General features: G+C 41.0%; 1 protein-coding gene and 1 non-coding gene across 2 annotated transcripts; both read right to left on the bottom strand.

Annotated features, from left to right (window-relative positions):
- Positions 1-586: 586 nt before the first annotated feature.
- Positions 587-22,800, bottom strand: STC2 (stanniocalcin 2). The gene is made up of 4 exons (XM_063445235.1): positions 22,494-22,800; positions 7,372-7,514; positions 5,219-5,430; positions 587-2,287 (listed from the first exon to the last, which is right to left on the bottom strand). The coding sequence occupies exons 1-4, from the start codon at positions 22,648-22,650 to the stop codon at positions 1,873-1,875; spliced, it is 927 nt and encodes a 308-aa protein (XP_063301305.1). The 5' UTR covers positions 22,651-22,800; the 3' UTR covers positions 587-1,872.
- On the bottom strand, positions 8,826-8,964 carry LOC134603908 (small Cajal body-specific RNA 11). Its single transcript, XR_010090645.1, has one exon. It is a non-coding gene; the product is annotated as a small Cajal body-specific RNA 11 (non-coding RNA).
- Positions 22,801-24,145: the final 1,345 nt, after the last annotated feature.

Raw genomic sequence — 24,145 nt, 5'->3', positions numbered from 1 at the left:
AAGAAGAATGAAGTTGGCATTTTTGTTTGTCTCAAACTAAAAGTTGCCAATAGCAGTACAAAGGATAGGGAGACAGTTTGAAAAAGGATTTCAAAATAAATGGGAACAGTATGTCTGAAATAGTAAAGTTAAGGAGTTTAAATAGTGAGAACCAAAATGCATCTGACTTCTTTAGCATTCATATTTTATGTTCACCGTGCAGGATGTCATTGAACTCACCAAGGCCATAAGAAATAGACTGAGATGGGCCTGAGATTATGAGTACCTAATCCTTAGGTCAAGAATCATTGTTCTCCCACTTCTAAAGCTTATTTAGCTTACTGTGCATGTAATAGAATCCATCTAGTAAAAAAACAAAAAATCCACAAGAGTAGCTCCTTGCTATTAACATTATTTTTGCTTTAAATGCACTTGAATAACAAGGCACTATATCAATTTTTATTGTTCTTGAGTCGTAAATTATCCATGTTACACCCTCCATGTTACAAGACATTCCAAATTAGTAAAATCAAAATAATCACACAATTCTTCATTGATCATAAAATGTTTATTAATAAAATAATTATAGCAATAAATAATGCTTTATGATGTCAATAACGTTACTGAACCGTATAAAATTATATTACACTGCTTAACAAAATGTTCTACTAGTGGCGTAAAATATGTACAACACAGTCAGGAAAGATGATGGATGAAATTAGGTAAAAGAGAAATGTATCTGTTTGTGCATAATATTAAACATGTGTGCATCTGTGAAATGTGTCAGAATATGGACATACTGTGTGCATAGGTAAAGGTATGTATAAATGTGTTGATAGTAAGAAATACAATACAATAAATAGAAGTATTAAATATACACATTAACTGCAAAATAGAACCAGTAGATATACATGTAAACATACTCAGAACTCTAAATGTCATACATTCGAAAGATTTCCACACACTGTATGTGTATGTATAAAAATATATATTTATATATACAATAAGTACGTACACATTTATATATGTATACAGATTTATATACACATATATTAACGTACACATTCACATATATAAGTTCACGATCATCCCCATACACACACATTGGCAGCAGTTTTCATTATATAAAGATAAGGAAATATGTCCTTGTAATATGAAATAATATATATATATATTTATATCATGCATGCTGAGGTGATTTGTTGAAAAAGACATTCAATGCTTTGCATGGATTCAAAATGACGGGCATGTGTGCTTTTGTTTTCTTACACAGTGTTCTAGGTCGGGCCTCGAGATGAGACATGGGAGGAAAGGTATCACATATCTGTTGTGACACATTGACCATACTTGAGACTGACCTGTTATCAATAAAGTTTATTTCAGGTATGGACCAATAAAATAAGTTGGACCTCCTTAAAAGTTACAGCTGATGTTCAACATTCTATAATAGTGAACGTGTCGCTCTTTGTGACATTCTCTGTCATCTATAGATAGGCCAGCCATGTGTCTAGTTCTTATGTTCCACATGCTTTTGCACTAAGCAAATTGACGTTATTCTACTTTTAGGCAAAACCCAAACTCATTGGCGCCTTATGAAGGTTTATTTGTTTGGTCTGAATTCAAATTAATATAATAAATATGTAAAGTGATTAATATTATAGTTGTCTGATCGATGGGTAAACACATTTAAAGGTAGAGTAAAATATAAGTAAGGCAACATTAAAGAATTGCTCCCTTCTCTCCACAGAAGCCTGGAATGGATCTGCTCAATCCGAGAATGCACTGGAGGAACACCAGGATCCTCTTGAATATTAAATACTTTGGAATGACCATAGGAAGGATAAAATTGACTTCTCACTGGAATGACAAAAAGAATACTGGCAGGTGATCATTTCACCTCCTGATATCTGATAACCCAGCCGGTTCATCAGAAAGTTCAGTGGCGCTATATGCCATTTTGTGATGGAAACTAGTCTTGGGACGGGCATGAACATTTGGATGTCCTTTAATAATTTTCTCTTTGTCATGTTTAGAAGTCTTTCCACCATCTCGTTCCACATCTGACTGTGAAGGAGACTCACTTTGGTTGCGAGAGGCCTTGCCAGTATCTTGGTTCTTGTCTTGGTTCTTGACAGAAACAGAGCTTGACACAACCACTCCATCCCCTTGAATGGTTGATGAACAAAGGCTAATGATGGAACACAGGCTACCCCAGTTTTGGGCGCATTGGGACTGAACAGTGCTTGTGATTGCTTCCTTTACCTCATCTCCACATGTCAGCAGAACATTAACCAAATCAACATAAGGTCTAGAGGAAAACATAGATACAATTAATCATTTCATTGCATACGTGCAGTGTGGCATTGCAGTAATTATTCTACAATTTACCATCGACATCTTCCTACATGTAACTAGAAGAGCAAGATAAGCATACTTGACCGTCCCCTAATGCTTATTTATGCCTTCGCATTACCATTTTTATACAAGAATTTAAAACAAATATATTATCTTAATTTTATTGAAATGTTGGAAATGTAGCAAACAAATATCCGGGTATTAGATTAGGGGTTAGTGGACTAGGTTCTTCATGTCTTAAAATCCTATGCTTATGCTTGAATTTTCATCACATCTTTGTTAATAGATTTAATTACACAATGAGAAGCAAGTGTGTTCCACTAAATTAACCTGAGAAACGAACACATTGACAAAATAATCGGTTCACAAAGTGAAATCTAAACTATTACGTACAGAGTTTTAGAAATATAGGCAGGATTTAAACTAAAGTCACATTTTGCTGACAAAAACTCATTTACCTTCTATGTTTAAACCACATTACTCATGGAACCTATAGCAAGAATAATGATAATGAGCACATGAAAATTATAGCATCTTCTTAGACAACAGTCAAAATTTGTTACCGCCACATTGCTTGAGGTGCAGGTATCACATCAAGAGAAAACACAGACTGATCTGTACCCACTGGAGATGCAAAACTTAGTAGACTAACGGGTGATGAGTATCAGTGTCTATCTGTCCATTGGAAATACATTAATAGGAAACACAGCAATGCAGAGCATCGCCGCATCGGTGCACAGAAGAGAATTTAAAGATGTTCCGGGCATTTTAAAGTTGCTGTGTGAAATGAACAAATAATGGGAAAAATCATACATCCCAACATATCAAATGTACAAAGTGTGACACATTCATTTTAGGTGTAGGAGTGAAAGTGTGGCCCGAGGCAGGACTATTCTGAGAAATTTTAGGCGACTTCCTAATATCAATTTGTGCAAATAACATGTAATTTAGAGCAAGAACAATGTGTCTCATTTACACAGACTTATTTCAAAACACATTTATTGTAGTTTAAAGACACATTACTGGGAGTATTATTGCTGTGGAGCTCTGTTATATACTCTGACACAACAACATTATGCAGCTCATAGAAAAGAGGGAGATTTGCACGGAAAAGAGACCTAATATAAGGACTGTCCCTCCTCAATAATAGACACTTGGGAGGTATGGACAAATGCAAGCGGCAGTGACTTGGATAAGACAGTTTGTAAATATAGTCGGACAGCTGACCCATAGGATCATCGACGTATCCAACAGTGAATGTGCTGAAAGTACATATTTAAGAAACTTGACCATACCGGGAGTACAGGACTCATTCTATCAAAAAAACTGAAACAGCAAAACAGTCTGCTCCTAAAATTAAGGGGGAGGAATCAAGTCCGTCCAAGAGATTTTTTCTCACATATTACTAACAGACTACAGTATGTGCTAGTTTAACTGGAGGCCGATATATGTGCTTATCATTGGGCAGTGACTATGCTGTATTCTTTCACAGAGGACATCAGGCATGCTGCCACGGGCTGCAGCTTCTACTTCCATTGTTTCAGCAGGGGAATCTGCTTACTACTGATAGTATATGATGTATTATAACTTATGCAGTCATTTATTAATATATGGAGAAAACAGCTGGAATATATGACTAAAAAAAGAAATAAGGTTTTTGTTTTTTTACATTATTACAAAATAAAACAAAAAAACACTTTTTTTTCCCATTGTGCATGTGTTATTTTGACACATTATATGATTATGCACACAAATTATAATCTATAGACTAAACTGAATAGAAAAAGGGGGTAGAATATATTTTTTTTCCCAAACCAGAAAATGTAACTATTATTGTTGCACTTTGGTGATTTTAGTTTAAAATTTGAATTTCCCTTTTCAATTACCCACCATTTAGTAAATAAACTCGTTTATTCGTTTTTATCCATACAAAGAAGTGGTTATCTGTCTGTACACCTCCCAAGTGTCTTAATTTAGGAAGAACAGTCCCTGTTTTGGGCACACATCCCTCTGTTCCATATTGTTGGTGTGTCTCAGTGTGTAACAGAGCTTCACAGTGATAATACTCCCAGTAATGTGTCTTAAAAATAAATATGTTTCGAAACCAGTCTGTGTAAATAACATACATTGTTCTTGTTCTAAATTACATTGTAGTTGCAAATATTATTATTAGTAAGTCACTTAATATTTTGCAGAACAGACCTGTACCTGGCCACAACCCCACTCACACCCCTAAATTTAAAGAGTCCCTCTTAGTCCATTTGAAATGTTTGGAGACATGTGTCTGCACGGGTCAACACTTTGCATCCAAGATAAAACATTTTAAAAAATTGGAAAAAAGACAGGAGTTAGAACATTTCTTTTCTTTTTTTTTTTATAACTTTAGACTCATTAAGTGTAATATTAAGTTTATTTACTATTGGTGGAACTGTGGTGAATGTACATGGTAGTAACAATTTTAGGCCAAAATAGCTGAGGTGCAAAATTGGGGAGTTTCAGTTCAATTATTCTGGTCTGTAATTTTATAGTTTCCTTGGCGATTGCCCACATTTCATAGTTTAGTGGATAAACCAAAATATTGGCAACTTTTGTGTATATCACTTAAACTGACAGTTTTTCCCATGTTAATTGGAATTAATGTAATTGGGTATTGCTAGTGTATGGTAATTGAATGTGATCTGCTAAACAATACATATTCTTTTCAGGCTAGTGTTACATAATTTTTGTAAATCCTTGTTTAAATAGCAGACCTGTAAATGTGGTCGCAGTGGACCTTCAATGAACTGTGTTGCTATCCAGCTAATCGTCTTAACAAGATGTCCTCTTAGCATCTTCCAATAAATGACTGGCATAAATGCAGTGCTCCCTGAACATCATCACTTACTCGTGTAACAGAAGATCTTTGAAGTGAATCATCTCCACTATCACTTGGACATTTTCCTTGGCAGCAGAGCAGAGATCATATTTGGCATAGCAGTCCCTCTGGAGCTGATGAACCATATCTTTAATGGCAGGGCATTTGCGGCTGATGCAGCTGAACTTGTGCCGCAGTCCATGAGCTTTGCATTTCAATGCATCTTTTATGAATGACTTTCCCTAAGGAAATTAAGAAAAAGAAAAAAAAAAACCACACTTTAAATATACATCTCATCTTCTAACATCTGGTTATACAGAGGCTCTTGGTATCATGAAAAAATATTTTTACATTTCCTAAAGGGACCCTGTAGCCTCTATAACCATTTCATCTCATTGAATTGGTTATTGTGCCTGGTGTCCCCTGGCACTGTACCTCCATTCAGTAACCATTTTCGAGCAGTTTAACACTAAATAGGCTCACCCTCAGCCCAGCCCCTGAGGAAGTATGGCTGAAGCAGACATTATACACTTCCTTCTTGCTACAGCAATTCATGCCAGTAATGAGCACTGTGATATGCTGAAAGAGGTCAGCTGACACTCACCAAATCACATCCACACATTTCTGCTCAGGCTAATGTTTTTTTTATTAGCCCAAGAAACACGGATGGGGGTGGGCTGCTGGGAACTCTTTAGCATTAAAACATTAAAAATGGTTTAGGTCTGGAACTATTGCGCCCGACACTATAACCACTTCAATGAGAAAAAACTGTGCCCACAGTGTCCCTTGACATAAATGTGCACCTTTCATTTAGATACACAATGTAACATACAAAATGAGCTAATAAAAAAATAATAAGATCTATAAATTAAAAAGCACAGATTGCTTCTGCCTCCTCCAATATGGCCACCATAATGGATCTGCATTCATTTGCCTTAAAATGAACACTCCAAGCAACATAACCACTATAGTCCGCTGCAGAGTTTATGTTGACATAAACTCTACGACAGGTGTACCTCGACTTCAGTAAGTAGTCAAGTGCTTTAAGAATGCTTTCACAACTTACCCAGCGTCCACTGAGGTCCGGCTTCCACCTCTGTAGCTTGGAATCTCCTGCACTAAACAGAGCCTGGCAGTGCAGGGATGAATCAATTGGCTGGGCATGGTCCATTGGAGATAACAGAAGCTCACATCTCCAGAACAGGTGGTGGGTGCTCGACAGACCCTGTGTAAGTTGTCAAACTGTTCTTAAATGGTTTGAGTATCAGACTGAGATGGTGCCAGGACATTTCTGTCACCATAAGCACTACAGTGGGCAGTAGTTATAATGGTGCTTGGAGTGTTCCTTTAATGAGCTCTCCTTTTCATTGCTGAAGTCAGTTGTGGCTGCTTTCATCATCTGGGCCCTGCGTCTCATTTAAAGTTCCATTGCACCAACACCCTGGGAAATAAAATCCCTCACCTTAAAAAAAGCAGTTAAACTCAGAATTAATCCAACAGCTGCATCACAACGTGCTAGATGTAACAGTTCAGTTCAACCAAGCAGATCTGATTAGACATTACATTCAAAATGATGACGCAGGGTGAAGTTTTCATCTCTGAGGATTACTACTAATTCCAATAAATACTTGCATTGACAACTATCCTATCTCCAAACATTTAGAATGAACCAACAACTAAAACTATTGTATAGCAAATATTGCGCCTACATCAGATACCTCTTTTAAGGGTTATCCCAAGCATGATGACCACTTCAGTGATTTGAAGTGGTCATTGTGCCTGGAGTATCTATATGCAGCGTTTTGCTTTGTACTCCAACTCTGGTAGCATCATAGTGGTATCAGCCAGCCTAAAAGGCTGTCAAATTCTGTCCAACTTTCATGGGACAATGTCAGTCACTGGTCAGCTGACACTCTCAGCCAATAAATGTCAACTGCCATGGCTTCCAGCTACTGCAGCAGCAGGAAGCTTGTTACTAGATCCCGAGAGAGCATTGGATCCCAGCAGGGATACGGCTAAGGAGGCAGGACATTGGTAAACGGTTTGCCGGGGAACAGGGCCAGGGGGCTGTAGTGGTTATGATGCTTGGTGATGATGCTATGATGCTTTAAGTAAGCCTTAAATTGCAACATCAAGAAATAAATACAATAAAATACATTTTTAAGTGTTGTTCTGCCAGTTACCTGAGCATCAAACTTGCCAGCATTGTGCAGGAACGCGATGCAGATCTCATGCAGACCACGGATCTCACAAGAATTATTCTCAAAGCATTCAAAGACGCCACATCCCACATCTCCTGCATTCACTAGGCAGTGCTGAATCTCGGCTGTGATTGAAAAAGGACAAGTATTTAAATGTTCAATTGTTGTGTTGGTACCTACATCTAACTAGAGTTTATACACCATTATATTTCACATGCCCGTTGCAATGCTATATTTATTTTTAACATGCATAATTTTTTCAGATATCTTTTGCATGGCATGTGAGTACTATCATTATACTATAATATACTCTTTTACTATTATGTGCTATTCATTATTGCTTCCTCTGAGCATATAAATACACCATTAGAGGGAAAAAATGAAATGCTTACATTTGAATTAATGCGGCACTGTCATGCCGAACTTACCTTTCCTCAATCTCTTCCTCCTCTCCCCCTCTCTCAGGATCTGTTCTCTGTTTCTTCCTGTCTTCTTTAGTTTTCTTTAAAATCATAAGACAAAGTAGGGATTCTGACCAGCGGAGGAGCAAAGCGTGCTTCATTTCTGCTGGTCAGAGCAATTTTCCCATAATTCTTACCTTTCCTCTGTGTTCCCGCGATGCTTCCTGTCATTTTAGACGAAGCTGCCGTATTGCGTTCTAACTGAATGAGAACAGAATGTTAGTTTCTTTTAGAACGCAATTCGGCACTTTGTTCGGATCGCAATTTCATTCTAATGAATGAAACTCCGATCCTATTCATTGCCGCGGCTGCATCTTGCAGCCGCTTAGAAGATAACTCCCTAATTCCCACGGTATCAGGGAGCTATCTACTAAAAGGCTGAAAGACCTAAATTGGTCTTTCAGCCAAATTTACTAATACTAAGTAAAGATTATATATACCGCGAGTAGGGGCATGTCTAGTAAGCAGTGAGCAGCCTGTGGCTGCTCACTGTAACAAAAAAACAAAAAAAAACACCTAATAACCCCCCCCCCCCCTTGCGCGGCTGGTGGGGGCCCCCTAAATAACAATAAGGGGGAGGGGACCTACTGTCCTCCCCCCTGGCCCCCACCCGTGAGCAGTGGGTGGGGGCCCTAGATAAGAATGGTGGGGGGACCTACCGTCCCCCACCCCTGAGCGGTGGGTGGGGGCCCTAAAAAAACAATAAGGGGGGGAACCTACTGTCCTCCCCCCGGCCCCCACCCCTGAGCAGTGGGTGGGGGCCCTAGATAAGAATGGTGGGGGGGGAACCTACCGTCTTCCCCCCCTGCCCCCACCCCTGAGCAGTGGGTGGGGGCCCTAAATAAAGATAAGGGGGGGACCTACTGTCCTCCCCTCGGCCCCCACTCCTGAGCGGTGGGTGGAGGCCCTAGACCTACCGTCCCCCAACCCTGAGCGGTGGGTGGGGGCCCTAAAAAAACAATAAGGGGGGAACCTACTGTCCTCCCCCCCTGGCCCCCACCCCTGAGCGGTGGGTGGGGGCCCTAAATAAAGAGGGGGGGGACCTACTGTCCTCCCCCCCAGCCCCCACCCCTGAGCAGTGGGTGGAGGCCCTAGATAAGAATGGTGGGGGGGACCTACCGTCTTCCCCCCCGGTCCTCCCCTTATTGTTTTTTTTAGGGCCCCCACCCGCCGCTCAGGGGTGGGGGCCGGGGGGAGGACTGTAGGTATCCCCCCACCATTCTGATCTAGGGCCCCCACCCACCGCTCAGGGGTGGGGGCTGGGGGAGGAAAGTAGGTCCCCCCACTCTTTATTTAGGGGGGGAAGGACAGTAGGTCCCCCTCTTATTATCTTTATGGTCCCCACCTGGGGGCCTGGGGGGGAGGACAGTAGGTCCCCCCCCCATTATCAGTATGGCCAAGACCCGCCGCTCAGGGGTGGGGGCCTGGAGGGGAGGACAGTAGCCCCCCCCTCATTATCTTCATGGCCCCCACCCGCCGCTCAGGGTGGGGGAGGGGGAAAGGACAATAGGTCCGCAGGCTGCTCACTGTTTAGTAGACATGGCCCTACTCGCGGTATAGCGAGTAGGGGCATTCGGGACATTTTAATCTCCCTTATGCTATTATGGGGGTCATATTGACCCCCATAGAGTGAGAGTGGGACCTGGGGGGCTTATGAAGTGGTGGGGAGCATTGCTCCCTGCCGCTTCTATCTGTACATATTACAAGGAGGGAGCTGCACGCCGGTAGCTCCCTCCTTGTAATAAACCGAACGAACAAACGAACACTGATACTCAATGTTTGTTCGAATGAATGAATAGATGAAATTCCCACAGTGACTTCACCTACCCACACAAAGATGGCGGCGCCCTGAATAAAGATCGGAGCAGAAAATAAAGATTAAAAAAGAGGTAATAAAAAAAACAAAAAAAAACGGGATTCGGCATGACAGTGCCGCTTTAAAAACATAAAATGCATAACATAAGTAAACATATCTTTTAGTGCATTTCCTGGATTAGCATTGCTTTATGGGGATGATTATCTTTCAAGGGACACTCTGTTGCCCAGTAAAAAACAAACAAAAAAAAAACACAATCACTCTTTAGTACATATAAGACTTTTTTTTTTTTTTTTTTTTACTGCTTGGAAATGTGACAGTTCTTCTGTGTGAAGACAAAGAAAAAACCTCCTCTTATTACCCAGTCCAATCACAGGCTTCAAAATGCAGAAGTCTTTGCAAGGCAGATGCTCTGGGCAATTCCTTGCCTCTTGAGTTTAGCTCCACTGAGCTAGCCAAACCAGGAAGTAACAGTACCAGTTGTCTGATTGACAATCGGGAGGGGAGGGGGTGTAACAGGGTTAATTTATACAAATGGCACTTTCCACTAAAAACTGCACTTTTTGTAAAATTACGTAAAGCACTTATGCAAGTTAAAGTGCCTTAGAGATCTTGATAGTCCCATTAATTACTCTGATCCAAACTACGACCATGCAGGTATTTGAAATCTAGTGTGCATTTACAACATCTGGCATCACATGTATTCTGGGTTGTCTTCAGCTATTCACATTGTGTATAGCCTTGAAAGATAATTGGTGCTTCGGTCCAAATGAGACTTAACTTAAGGATTAACTAGTACACTGTTTGTCATCACAATATTGTCCTTATTTATCATATGCCACAATGGATTTTTTTTTTTTTTTTTTTGTAAATCTGTTTTTATTTAGGTAAATTCAATTGAGAAATGAGACACAAAGAGTGAGGCTCGCAGGCCTCCAGTTAAAACAGTGTGGCAAATTATGACATACAATATCCAACAGTTTCGAACAACTGACATAGTAGTGCGGTATGAAACATGTGTAACTTTAAGGCAATGTACAATGCAAGAGATATAAGATGTGGCCGGTGTATCAGTGGAGTGTGTTATCATAGTATGATGGCGCTTTTTCCACTATCGGATTCGGATAAGAGCCTAGCGTGTGTCCGTTGGCTACACTCCAATTACCCTGCATGGCCTTTTATACCTCGCATGTGTACATTAAGTATGGTTCTTATGGTTCTGTGCCTTGTACGGATTAGATGGGGGGAAATATTTGGTGTGGAGAGAAGAGGGCCACAATGGAATGTTACGTTTATTTGGCTTTGGCTGCTCCACAAAGCCCTACAGTAAGTAAGAGTGGGTCATTCCATTTTGGAATATGATCTTTAAAGGGAACTGTTACTTCTCTAGAGTTGACAGCATTGAATAAAACATTGAAAATCCCTGATAACTTATGTTAACCTTTAATTCATGAGATGCTCGGTTTTCTTTTAAATTTATACTAAAGCTTTAGTAAATTACATAACAGTGCAGTCCAGACAAAGATATATAATAGAGCAGGAGAAGCAGACACATTATTTAATTTCTCCTTTTTGGACAGCGGAGTGTCCCTTTAAAGAACATATTGTTATTACAACATGGACCATCACTGGTCCTTAAGAGGTTAACACCTGAAGAATCAAATTAGTTGATACGTATGCATAAAAATAACACAAAAATATTAATAATTAAAATTCATTTGCATTAATAACAAAAAGAGATGACAGTTTTTACTTAAGACAGTTTTTTAAATATGTCTCAGATGAGTGTGATGACTGTGAGTAACTATGACAAACAACACTCCAATAACTAATAACTGGAATGTCACTGTGCCAAAAACAGCACTCACTGACCACTGTGACAACTATGTCACTATGACAATGTAACCTCACTCTGAACTTTGTAATGACTGTGATAAGAGTGTGAAAAATAAAAATTACATAACCATCATTGAGGCAAATAAAATGCTAAAGCAACAAAAAAATGTAAATATTGTTTTGAAATTCCAGTTTCACGGAGAACTAAGAAAAGCACGGTAAAAATCTGAGTGACATTTAAAGAAGAACCATCAACACATTAATACAATTTACTGTGCCAATTGGCATGCCCATGAAACAAACCCAATTACTGGTCAATCAATGTGAAAACAGAATATTACTATGTTAAAAAATAAACCCTATATATTTCATAACTTATGTTGTGCAATGACACAATCTACATACTTGTGACATCGTAAATATTATACTTAACTAAATTACTTTCCAATCATGAACAGCCCATCCAAATAATCATATTAGTCTATAGTGACTGGTGCCTACTAGTGTTTGGAGGAAGGGGTGGCATCTAGCCTTACAGTTTGTACCTGGCATGTTATGTAAGATGACCTTCAGCAAAGGTGCAGCAGGGGACTGCAGTGGTTAAAATGCTTGGAGTGTTTCTTTAAATAATAAGCAAAAGGTAGTACAGGGTTATTTACTAAACCATTGATTGTGATTGTGATGGAGCTCCCTGTACCCCAGCTGGGTACCTCTGTCAAGCTTGTTTACTAGCTGGAACCGGGATACCTTCTGCCCCATTACCACAGCTTGACTGGGGTCCTTCTAGAGCTTTTCCACCTGACCAGCAATTGTCCACTCTGCCTATTCCGCTGCAGCTCTGCTTGTAGTGCTTGCTATTGCCTCTATAAAGTTACTTGCTGCTCTCAGGCCTATCTCTCTTTATTCATTCCAGGGCTAGCCAGCCAACAGGTATGACAACTGTGTGACTGGGATCCCTAACAAATCACACAGGACATTAAATAGAAACTAACAAAGCTTAATTTTTACTTGGGACTAGCCCAAATGTTTACTACATCAAGCTTGCTGTGACAAACTTAATAAAATACAAATAACCAAAACATGTCAGAAAACATACAGGGGATTATAATAACATAATAACATTGATAAAAGGGTTGTGAAGACAATATTTAACACAAACTCCTGCCTGCAGAATTATCAATATGCAAATCTACCGGTATATGCAAATTAACTAGCCTTGCTATTCAGGTAGTGCATATAGCTGTTGCTACCAACAGATGGTGCTATACAGGCTCCATAGCCAAATCCACTCAGTTGGTAACAAGTATCAACAGGAGAGGAGAGTACAGAAAACAATTAACAGTGTACAAACACATTATAAACACCCAGCAGCTATAATGGGCACAGGGTGACGTAGGCATATGAGCAATTTAGGAACCTCTGTAAAGTGTCCTTCTGCTCCCAGTGATGGTGACTACCCTTACAGTGATGATTCCAACAGGGAATCACATAATTTAGTCCATTATAGTTACATTTGTATATACAAAACCAACCACTATTTCAAAGCTTGTCTGCTTCTTAATTGGTAATTAAACCTGTTTATTGTAGCAAATAGCTGTGAATTCAAAACCAAATTGCACAATTTAAGCTAAAACTACTAAACTGTGACTATTTATGGCCAAGTTGGCGAATTTTCACAAAGCAGCCTTATGTTACCTAAATATTGCAATCCTGTTTTCTATCCCATAGTATTCCATGTAATTCTGCACTTTGTTACTACAGAAAGATGAGTTACATGAAGCCGCTAAAGTAACTCAGTAATATGATGTTTGGCAAACAACGCCTTCCGCTCACATACCACCTAAGGGTTACAGAGTGCACACAAGTTGTAAAACTAAATATAATATATACTACAAGTTGTTGCCCTGGTGACCTCTCTTAGCTGTGCATGTCTAACATCTGCAGCAGCTTCCTGGAAATGTAATAGAGATGGCTGCTCTAGTTAGCAAACGTTTCTCAACTAACAACTATTCATGTAGGAAGATCTAGGAAAGGTGATGCTGGATGTATTTTCTGTAAGATCGTTAAGTGGTAAAAAGAAAATCCATATCCTCTCAAAGTAACAATATCCTTCTTAAGAACTTTAATTATAATCAACAACATCAACACCTAGATGTTGCATGTACTAGTCGGCATATCTAGAATTTTGAGTATTGATTTTGTGCTTATTTATTTTTTCTTTCAGTTTTCTTAACAGTCCGATTTGAGGCCAGTTGCTTGATCGGGAATAGCCAAGATTTTTTTTTTTTTTTTTAAATATTGACTTGAATAAAGAGATCTGTCAGAAAAGCCTTTCTATTTATTAAAGGGACACAATAGTCACCAATACAACTTTATCTTAATGAAGCTCTTCTGATGTATAGTACGCCCATTCAGTCTCACTGCTCAATTCTGCCATTTTGGAGTTAAATCACTTTTATGCAGCCCTAGTACTCATACCTCCCTACTTTGACTTACGCAGCCTTCCTAAACACTTCCTGTAAAGAGTCGTCTAATGTTTACAGTTCCTTTATTGCAAATTCTGTTTAATTTAGAATTTGTTTTCTCCTGCTCTGTTAACAGTTTGCTAGACCTCGCAGGAGTATCCTCTGTTAAAGTCCGATTTACAGAGTAGGAGATACAAACTTTTAAAGTAAGTTAACATCTGACTGAGAATGAAACCATTTTGTTTTCATGCAGGCTGTGTCAGTCATAGTGAAGGGAGGTGTGGCTAGGGCTCCATAAACAGAAACAAAAGGGATTTAACTCCTAAACGACAGTGAATTGAGCAGTGAAACTTCAAAGGCATGATCTGTACACCAAAACTGCTTCATTTAGCTAAAGTTGTTTTGGTAACTATAGCATCCCTTTAAGGTGTTGAGTGATCAGGTTTGTCCCATGTTTATTAATAAAAATACATTTCAAACACACACTGACCAGATCATTCACTAAAGTGTGAATTGTTGAAAATGTATAGGGAATTCAAAGAGAATTAGAAATTTTAGGTTACAATAGCCAAATTGTAAGAACTTTTAAAGTCAACTTTATTTTCAAATTCACAGCCTAAAACATGCACATTAGCGACAATATTTGGGTATGTTATGACATTTAAAGATTATTCACATGGTATTCTGAACCTCACGTGCCATAAATACATTCCCGTCACAAAAATATGGGCAAAAAATTGTTTCCTCCATAAACAAACCGATTTGGCCAAAACAAAAGCCTTTTAATCCATACCCAAACAAATCGATTTGTCATGGTATAAATGCATTTCCAGGACAAATCAATTAAATTGTGTTCAGGCTAACCAATTCGTTCATGGACAAAACAAAATTTAGCAAATCTACTCATCACCAAAACACCACTGCCAGACTGGCACACCATAAAACCATCAACAGCCTGAACCATTGACACAAGACAGATTTGTCAGACCAGACAACATTGTTCTGCTCATCTGTTGTCCAGTACTGAAGGACTTGCACCCAATGTATTCTCAGTTTCTTGATGGTGTAGACTGTTCACTTCCCAGATAGTCACAAGAGGCACATTCTGCAGTTTCACAGCGTTTAACGCTGTGAAACAATGCTGGACGTCCTCACGCTTTGCATGAGGATGTCCAGCGTCTTGTAAAACCTGATTGAAAAATATTGACTCAATGCTTTCCTATGGGGAAGGCCTATACACGTGGCACACGCCATGACGTCGGCAGAGAAGGAACCAGAACCGAAAAAACCTCTGTGCTGGAATCAGTCAAGGGGTGTTCATCTAAATAGCTTCTACACTACTCTATTATTAGGAATACATATTTGTATTCTGTTACTTGTTAGTGTTCGTTTAAATCAGTCAGGCCAGTCTCCTGTTATCTACTTCATTAACAAGGTTTTTTTATCCTCCAGTCTCTCACTGGATTTTGTTCTTGCACCAAAGTCTGTTTGCAAGCGCTAAAGGCTGTTGTGCATAAAAATGTCAGATCATCAGTGTTTGTGATAATCAAGCCACCAAATCTAACATTAATTACATGATCATTTTGTTCTGATGTTTGGTTTGAACTATTTTTATTGAATTAAATTTTTTCATGTATTTTTTTTGCTTTTTGGCTTAGTAGATAATTACATTAACAAGAAATGTATACTTAGATGTTGTGACAAACTCCCCTCTCCAAGTGAGTTTGCCACAAGCTCCTGGAGGAGCCTGCTTGCCAGCCTCCTGCCCACAGACTATGGGCCCTGCAGGGAAACCTATCAAAGACTACCAAACTTGACCGACTGTAAGCACCGATTTCATAGAACGGTTTTGGCATAGGACCATGTGCACGGTCGGTCAAAATTATGACTTCCAGGAAATTCCTGGACCCCTGAACTGATCTGGGTGATTTTTGGATATGTTGGTCACCCAGATCAGGGCTATTATGTGGATGTAACATTGGTGGGGGTTTTATATATTTTTAGGGTACTTTTGGGGTGTTTTTAAAAAGTGTTTTTTTTTTTGTGTGCTTGGGAGTGTCTAGAGCGAATTCAACATTTGGCTGGAGGAAGGAGCGGTTCCAGGGCCCCAGTCAAGCCACGGCGACTGTGGGGAGAAGTGCTGCAGTTTGTACAATGTTCCAGCTAGGAAGCGGTCCTTGGCGGAGGTACCCAGCCGGGGTACAGGGAGCTCTGTTACATTGGTTGGCAGCGGTAGGATGGCTTCCTAGCCTTGGGAAAATCAGCACTACTGCAGTATGGAAGGCAAGTACTGCCAGGCAGTATCCAACTTCGACGCCAGACTCCAGGATGTGCTGCGCACTATGGAGTACCCTATCCCAGAGGATAGAGAGACAGAGTGGAGGATGACGCTTGGAGCCGATCTCTGGAAGGACCTTGACAAAATTTTACCCTTCCGGGGTGAGGAAATCCTGAACACCAACCAGCACCAAGCGGAACAGCTAGAGCTGCGGATGCCGTTCCTGGGAAACCAGTCCTCAGAGGAATGGGTAAGCAAACTGGAGACGCTAGTTGAGAGCTGTGGATGGATGATTCCTAGCGGGCCCTGCGGTGGCATGTCTACCACCTCTACCCATGGCTGATCGAGTATAAGTGTATTGAGGGGGGAGAGTACAATGGCCCTGGTTTGTTGTGGGAGGCTTTTGAAACTAGTCTCTGGTTCGGAGAAACCACCAGTGCTCGCTTCTGGTACATCCGAGCTGAGCGGGCAGACAACTGAGATTACTGAGATTGCTTCCATACAGCCAGACCTTTCCAGTCTGGCCAACCTGGAGTGGGAGTTCGAGCAGGACTATGCTCACCTATTTAGCCAGGTAACGCCGCCTGTCTCTGACATGGTGAAGCTTATAGACTGTATATCACCGGGAGCGTTGAGTTTCGTCCCTCCTCCCCAGCAACTAAGCCTGTCATCAGGAGACCCGGACACTGTACCACCCAACCAGCCCCAGAGATAGAAGACCATATTGACTGGTCCTGGGAAGAACTCCAGTTGGCAGGGGGAGATGGGACCAAGGTCTCTCCACCGGCCCTACAGGGACGCTGGGCAGCCGGCCCAGATCTCCAACCTTCCCAGCGACAGAGTGTGTTATTGGGAGAAGAGACAGTTGGTCTCTCTCCCCAGCAGCAGACAGAGTCACAGGGAGTGGAGGCGGTCGGTCTCACTCCCCAGCGGCAGTGTATGTTACAGGGAGAGGAGACAGCCGGTCCATCTCCCCAGCAGCAGTATGCATTACAGGGAGAGTAGAATATCGTCCTCTCTCCGCAGCGGCAGATAGAGTTACAGGGAGTGGAGACAGTCGGTCTCACTCCCCAGCGGCCAAGTATGTTACAGGGAGAGGAGTGTATCGTCCTCTCTCCCCAGCGGCAGGGTATTATACAGGGAGTGGAGACAGTCAGTCTAACTACCCAGCGGCAGCCAGAGACACCTTGGGAGGGGACAGTTGGTCCTACTCCTTCACCACAGGAAAAGATACAGGGAGTGGAGATAGTCGATGTCGTCCAGAGACAAGCCCCCTGGTGTGGATGGTGCAGATGGGACCGAGGTCTCTGCACCAGCCCTACAGGGATGCTGGACAGTCTGGCCAGATCACAAATTGCCCATTCCCAACCATGTTCCAGGTGCAGGAGAGGGAACTACTGACCTCCTTCCAGCAAACGAGCTGGCATCAGGGCGGAGCTGGCTACAGGGCAGAGCACCGCTGGCCTCTGCCCATCAAGCATGGAGGGCTTTGTAGGTGAGGTCCAGGGAGAGGAAAGTGTCTCTCCCCAGCGGCAGTATGTGTTACAGGGAGAAGGGACAGCCGGTCCCTCTCCCCAGCGGCAAGATTTACCCCCTAGAGAGGGGAATTGTGTGCTCCATCCCCAGTGAGTGCTTGGTCCAACCAGGGGGAAGTGCATCCAGGTTGTTTCTCCTCAGGACACTGGATGTACAAATGGGCAACTATCTGTGCTTGAAGATAATTGGATTAGAATTAGCACAGTTACCGATCAAATTATCTCCCAGGCAGAGGGGAGGGATTGTATGCTTGTATATGGGAGTGTCATGTATTTAAACACCTTTGTCATTGGTCCAGGGGGGAGTGCCCCTTGCATGGGGACATGCATCTAAGGCCAGTTGTGGCTGCCATTAAAGCATTCCAAAACTGTGTGTCGTCCAGTGCCTGGGGGTGTCTACAGCAAATTCCCCATTTGGCTCCAGGAAGGAGCGGTTCCAGGGGCCCAGTCAAGCCACGTTTGTCCTCTGTTCCAGCTATGAAGCGGTCCTTGGCGGAGGTACATGGAGCTCCGTTACAGAGGTGTACCTTATAAAAAGGCTGCATTATATGCACTGATCAGCAACAGCATTAAAACCACTGACAGGTGGATTTCATAACATTGATGATATCATTACAATGGCACCTGTCAACGGGTGGGATGTATTAAGCAGCAAGTGAACAGTCAATTTTTGAATTTTATGTGTTGGAAGCAGGAAAAATGATCAAACAAAAAGATCTGAGTGACTTTGACAAGTCCAAATAGTTACGGCTAAATGACTGGGTCAGAGTTTCCACAAAATAGCAAGTCTTGTGGGGTGTTCCTGGTATGCAGTGGTTTGTGCCTACCACAAGTGGTGCAACGAAGCACAACCAGTGACTTGGCATCAGGGTCATGGGCAACCAAGGCTCAATGTTGCAGATGGAGAGTAAGGGCTAACCCATCTGGTCCTATCACACAGAAGAGCTACTGTTGCTGAAAAAAACATAATGCTGATCATAATAGAAAGATGTCAGAACACACAGTGCATTACAGTTTTTCCGCAGACCAGTCAGAGTGTCCATGACCCATTTCCACCGCTGAAAACGCCTTCAGTGGGGATGTGAGCATCAGAATTGGTTAATGGTGCAATGGAAGAAGGTTAAATATTTTTGATTAGATGGATGGCCGGGGGCTTGCATATTGTTTATTTGGGAGCAGGATGCACTATGGATGCACATTTGGCAGCAGGATTTAGTATAAGAAGAGGGCAGGTTGGCAGATGCTGTGTTATACTCTAGGCAATGTTCTGCTGGGAAACCTTGGATCCTGGATCACATGGATGTTACTTTGACATGAACCACCTACTTAGAGATAGTTGCAGGCCAAGTACACCGCTTCACAGGGCTCTTTCAGCATGATACTATACCCTGCCACACTGCAAAAACTGTGGTTTGAGGAACATGACAAAGAGATCAAGGTGTTGCGTTGTCCTACTAATTCTCCAGATCTCAATCTGATTGAGCATCTGTAAGTTGTGCTGGAACAACAAATTTAGATCCATGGAGACCCCACCTCGCAACTTGCAGTATTTAAAAGGTCTGTTGCTAGTGTCTTGGTGCCAGACACTACAGTACATGTTCAGAGGTCTTGTGGCGTCCATGTCTCAACACACTCAAACATATCAGAGTTGTTTTGGCAGCATGATACCTACACGATATTAGGCAGGTGGATTTAATGTTGTGTCTGATCTACACACATTATTACGAAATGTATGTTATAATAGCCAAGCTGTGACTACTGTGAATTTAAAGTGGACTTTCTCCAAGCCAGCTTTGGTGGTCCTAATGTTTCCAATCATATTTTAAGTTATTCAGAAAACAATGAAATGTCAGGAATTCACCAGTGAGTTGCAAAGTTCGGTTTAAATTAGCTGAGCTGAAAACATCGATAACTTGGAGACTTTTTCCAGTTTACCTATGCCATACCGCCCAATATTTTAAATGGACCAAGAAGGACACTTTGATTTTAGCGTTGTGGGTGTGGTCAGGGGCATGGCTTTTCTCAGAGATTGTAAGTGACATTTATTTTACAATTTATGCAACTAAAGTGTAACTTAGAACAATGCATCTTATACAGACTAATTTCTAAATGCATGTATTGTAGTTTAAACACATTACTGTGCGTATTATTGCTGTAGAACTATAGAGCTATAGAGTCAGACACACCAACAATAAAAGGACATTGAGCCCAAAATAGGGACTGTCCCTCATAAGCGGGGGCATTTGGAAGGTATGATATCCTGGCCAAAAACTCTCTGGTGAAATATGGACCATTCACAATTTAGAAACCCTGATAATGTTTAGTAAAATTAATGAATAAATGCACTACTACCACGCAATGGGTTAACTTTGGCTTAGGCTCACACCTTAAAGAGAAGTCAGATTGTTGACAATCACCACTAGATGTGAACTGTCTGTACCTGCAATCTTATCCCTTTCACTTTTATTATCTACGGTAATCCTCTGGTTAATTTTATAGAGTGAAAGCTCAGAATAATTGCTGCTTGTTATACACACCCCTTACAAATAATCACTATACATTTTATTTGAAATAATATGATTCACTAACTGAAACACTAACCGTATACATGGAGATAGATATACCACTGAAGGAGCTGTGACATGCTGGGCTTTTTTCCAACCTTTGGTCCTTTAAAATAATATCTAAAATAAGACTGTCTATTCTTGGACAATTCATGGGTATCCCAGCAATTCATACTTTAGTGAAGGGGTGCCCAAAAGGTAGATCCCCAGATGTTTTGAAACTACAACTTCCATGATGCTTTGTCAGTCTAAAGGCATGCAAAGCATCATGGGAGTTGTAGTTCTACAACGTCTGGGTATCTACATTCTGGGCACCCCTGCTTTTGTGAATTGTGAACAGTGAATTGATGTAAAATGAACATGTAATTATTTTAGCTTAGTCAACAGTGACTTTGTTTGTGTTGGGGAATTTTGCAAATTAGTTGAAACATTCACAATGATTCACGGTTTAGTGAATAATTCGCTGTAATGTCCCCTATGAAAACCCAAAAGATAGAGGCAAAGCAAACAGAGAATGGAAGATACAGTGTCATACTTAACCTATAAAATACCAACGGATTTTTACAAAATGTTGGTGCACATGAGACAAATTAAACGGATCAGTAACAGATGGGAATAAAGAGTTTGCCAATTAAAACTTAAAATCTCAAGGCATTGTGTAGTGTAATTAAGTGTCTGGGCCTCTGAGCATCTTAAAAACATTTTAGTCTTTTTATAATTCATGTAGGGCCTAGACAAATGTTTAATTTCATTTACTTAGCTTCCAGTAGTGATTTAAACTATGATATCCAAGTAAAACAGCAATTAGAAAACTTGTTTGATCAAAAAAAGTTTGATAAAGTCAGTGTAATAAATTAACACACACGCGCACACACACACACACACTATTCTGCACAGATTTGTTTTTTAAAAGATCTGGATGCATATTTTTTTTTAAAAAAAAGAACATTCAAGGATATAATAATTACATAATTATATAAGTTAAAAGCTGGTCCAAGGAGAAATTGAATTGACATTATTAAATTGAGAGAGACCCCCACCCCCTTGTATGGGGCACAATTGAGAATTGCTTCAAAATTATTATTTTTTTGTTTTTCTTTGTTTGTTTGTTTAGTTTTGTTGTTTGGATCAACAGCATCAACAGCATAAACAGATGTGTGTGAAAGTTTGAACTCGATGGACCTTAGTTTTTAGTTTTTTCCCCTAACCTAGATTACTATGTAAGAGCTATGTAAATATATGATCATTTTCAATACCAGTAAATACTATGACACTGCCAGCCTTCTGTGCAAAAATGAATTTTTGGGAATCGAAACAACTCCCTGAAAGTCTTACTGTTAACCCAAGTTGGCAATGTGAATTTCACTGACATATTTGCTTAGCTACAGACAGGGCATTTTTTGTACAAAGATCTCAGACCTTGGTTTTGACAGACAAAACAGCAACCTATTTACTACAGCCTGTCTGGGGATGTATGTTCTCTTTATTCCCCTCAGTGCAAGACATTAACTCTGAGATGCCCATGTAGGGATCACTGGGACATTCCATTACTGAGACATGCACGTGGTTTTAGCAAAGTTTTACACAGCAACGAGATTCCACTTGACAATCTCACTATGTAAATCACACAGTCTGTCACCAGGACACGATATCTCTGACTACTGTGCAAGGAATCTTCCCAAACACAGGTCATATACACATTCTAAGATATATTGCATCAGGAAACAAACATGTCCTAAAAGGCACTCACTAATGCTACAAAGGAATCGCTGATTTCATTTCTTTTAAAACATGCACAAATATAATCATATAAAATATCTGCATTTCTTAAACAGTAAAAAAAAAAATAATAATAATATATATATATATATATGCTATTATTATTATTATTTTTTTTAATTATTTAAAAAAAAGTTAAATATGTATACAGTATATAATGAAGTCAAATAGAGGGTTTCTAGGGAGTGTTAACATTTAATGTGGAGATCACTGTCTGTAAAGCTGGACCGCAATGCCAATCACCCATATCCATCTTTGAGGCTGGATAAGGCTGATCAGGAGTTAGAATACTGCAGATGTTTCAGAAGTTCCAGAGATGGCAGGGCAATTAATCCCTAGAGATACAAAGTTGTCAGTGGGAGATCTGTACCTGTGTTCTGCAGGGAGAGGCGTCCTTTCTGCTGGGTAGCAAGCTTCTCCTCCTGTGGGCTCTCTGGGAGTTCGGTAGTATCTGTCCCAAAAACGGTTTCTAAACTTGCAAAGAGCAGCCCTAGAACGAGCAGTCTGGGGATCACGATAAAGCACATGGTCCTGTCTTTGATTGCTTGATGCTTTGAGTGAGAAGGCTTACTATGTGTGAGGAGACCAGCACCAGCTCAGCTCAGCTCAGCCCCTGGCTCAGGCACAGTACTAACAGATCTGATGAACTAGTGCTTGGGAATGACTGCAATCGAGGAGGGATGGTGCCTCAAATATCCTCTGCAAGCTCTTGTGTCACTTGAATGAAGGGGTCAAGCAGGTGTTGTCTCCAGTGTGGACCAATCAGATGACAATACTGTTCTGACAACAGTCTCAGTGGGAGGGAGATCCAGCCCACTACTACTATAGTAATGAGGCAAGAGAGGTGTCTGATTGCAGAGCCAGCTTTTATTCATTTTTCTTTTCCCTGATTCTGATTTCTGATTTCTATTATACTAAACAGGGTATCTTTCATCAGCCCAAGCAGAAACTACAAAGAGTGCTGGCAGAATGAGCTCACAATTGAATTATGGGTAGATTAAATGTTGCAATTATTCATATAGTGACAACATATTCTGCAGCGCTGTACAATAGAAAAACAAGGCAAACATTTTATTCTAACAAAACATATTTCAGATATAGTAGGCAAAGATATCTATTTTATATATGCTATTTGGCTTGGATTTATATGCTGTAACACTGTAATCAGAGGCGTACACACGATCCAAGGGGCCCTGGTGCGAAAACTGATCCGTGGTCCACCCCCCGGCGCTTACACTGCGCAACACATGGCAGCGGGCACCTGGTCGCAGGGCTGCGACCCCTGCGACTGCGGTATGTATGCCAGTGCATGCAGATCCACATACACTTAAAGGACCACTATAGGCACCCAGACCACTTCAGCTCAATTAAGTGGTCTGGGTGCCAGGTCCCTCAAGTTTTAACCCTGCTATGTTTCACTGAGGGTTAATCCAGCCTCTAGTATTCTCTCTGTGAAAATCACAGTGAGAAGACTCTGGCCGACCATAGGAAAGCATTAAGTAATGCTTTCCTATGGGCGGTTCGAATGTGCATGCGCATTAGGAGCTGAGAGGCGGATCGTGGCGGAGAGATCCCCAGTGCCAAGGGAGCCTGGCGCTGGAGAAACCCCTTCAGCCCAGCAGGAGGGGGGTCACAAGGGTGGGGGGGGGGGGGGGACCTAATGACTATATAGTGCCAGGAAAACAAGTTTGTTTTCCTGGCATTATATTGGTCCTTTAATGACAAACATTCAGATACACATACAGACAAACAGATACCCATCAAGACCAAGAGATACACATACAGACCCACACACATGCAGACACACATACAGACACACACACACACACACTCATAGTGACAGACCCACATACACACTCACTGACAAAAACATATACACTCTCACTAACAAACACACACTCACTAACAGACAATCATACACACACACACACACACTCACTAACAGACATACACACACTCTCACAAACAGGCGCATACACACTAGCTAACAGACACACACATTTACTGACAGACACACACACA

Source organism: Pelobates fuscus, chromosome 3, assembly GCF_036172605.1.
Source record: "Pelobates fuscus isolate aPelFus1 chromosome 3, aPelFus1.pri, whole genome shotgun sequence".
In the NCBI taxonomy this organism is placed as follows: Eukaryota; Metazoa; Chordata; class Amphibia; order Anura; family Pelobatidae; genus Pelobates; species Pelobates fuscus.
Note: the sequence above shows the minus strand (reverse complement) of the source record. Positions and strands in the feature narration are given on the sequence as shown.

What these genes read in the sequence shown, in the direction of transcription:
- STC2 (XM_063445235.1), bottom strand. Translation starts at nt 22,650, where the DNA reads ATGTGCTTTATCGTGATCCCCAGACTGCTCGTTCTAGGGCTGCTCTTT. An exon ending in CTGGCAAGTTTGATGCTCAG is followed by an intron (nt 5,431 to 7,371) that starts GTAACTGGCAGA and finishes TAATTTCCTTAG; the next exon opens with GGAAAGTCATTCATAAAAGA. An exon ending in AAAGATCTTCTGTTACACGA is followed by an intron (nt 2,288 to 5,218) that starts GTAAGTGATGAT and finishes GTTTTCCTCTAG; the next exon opens with ACCTTATGTTGATTTGGTTA.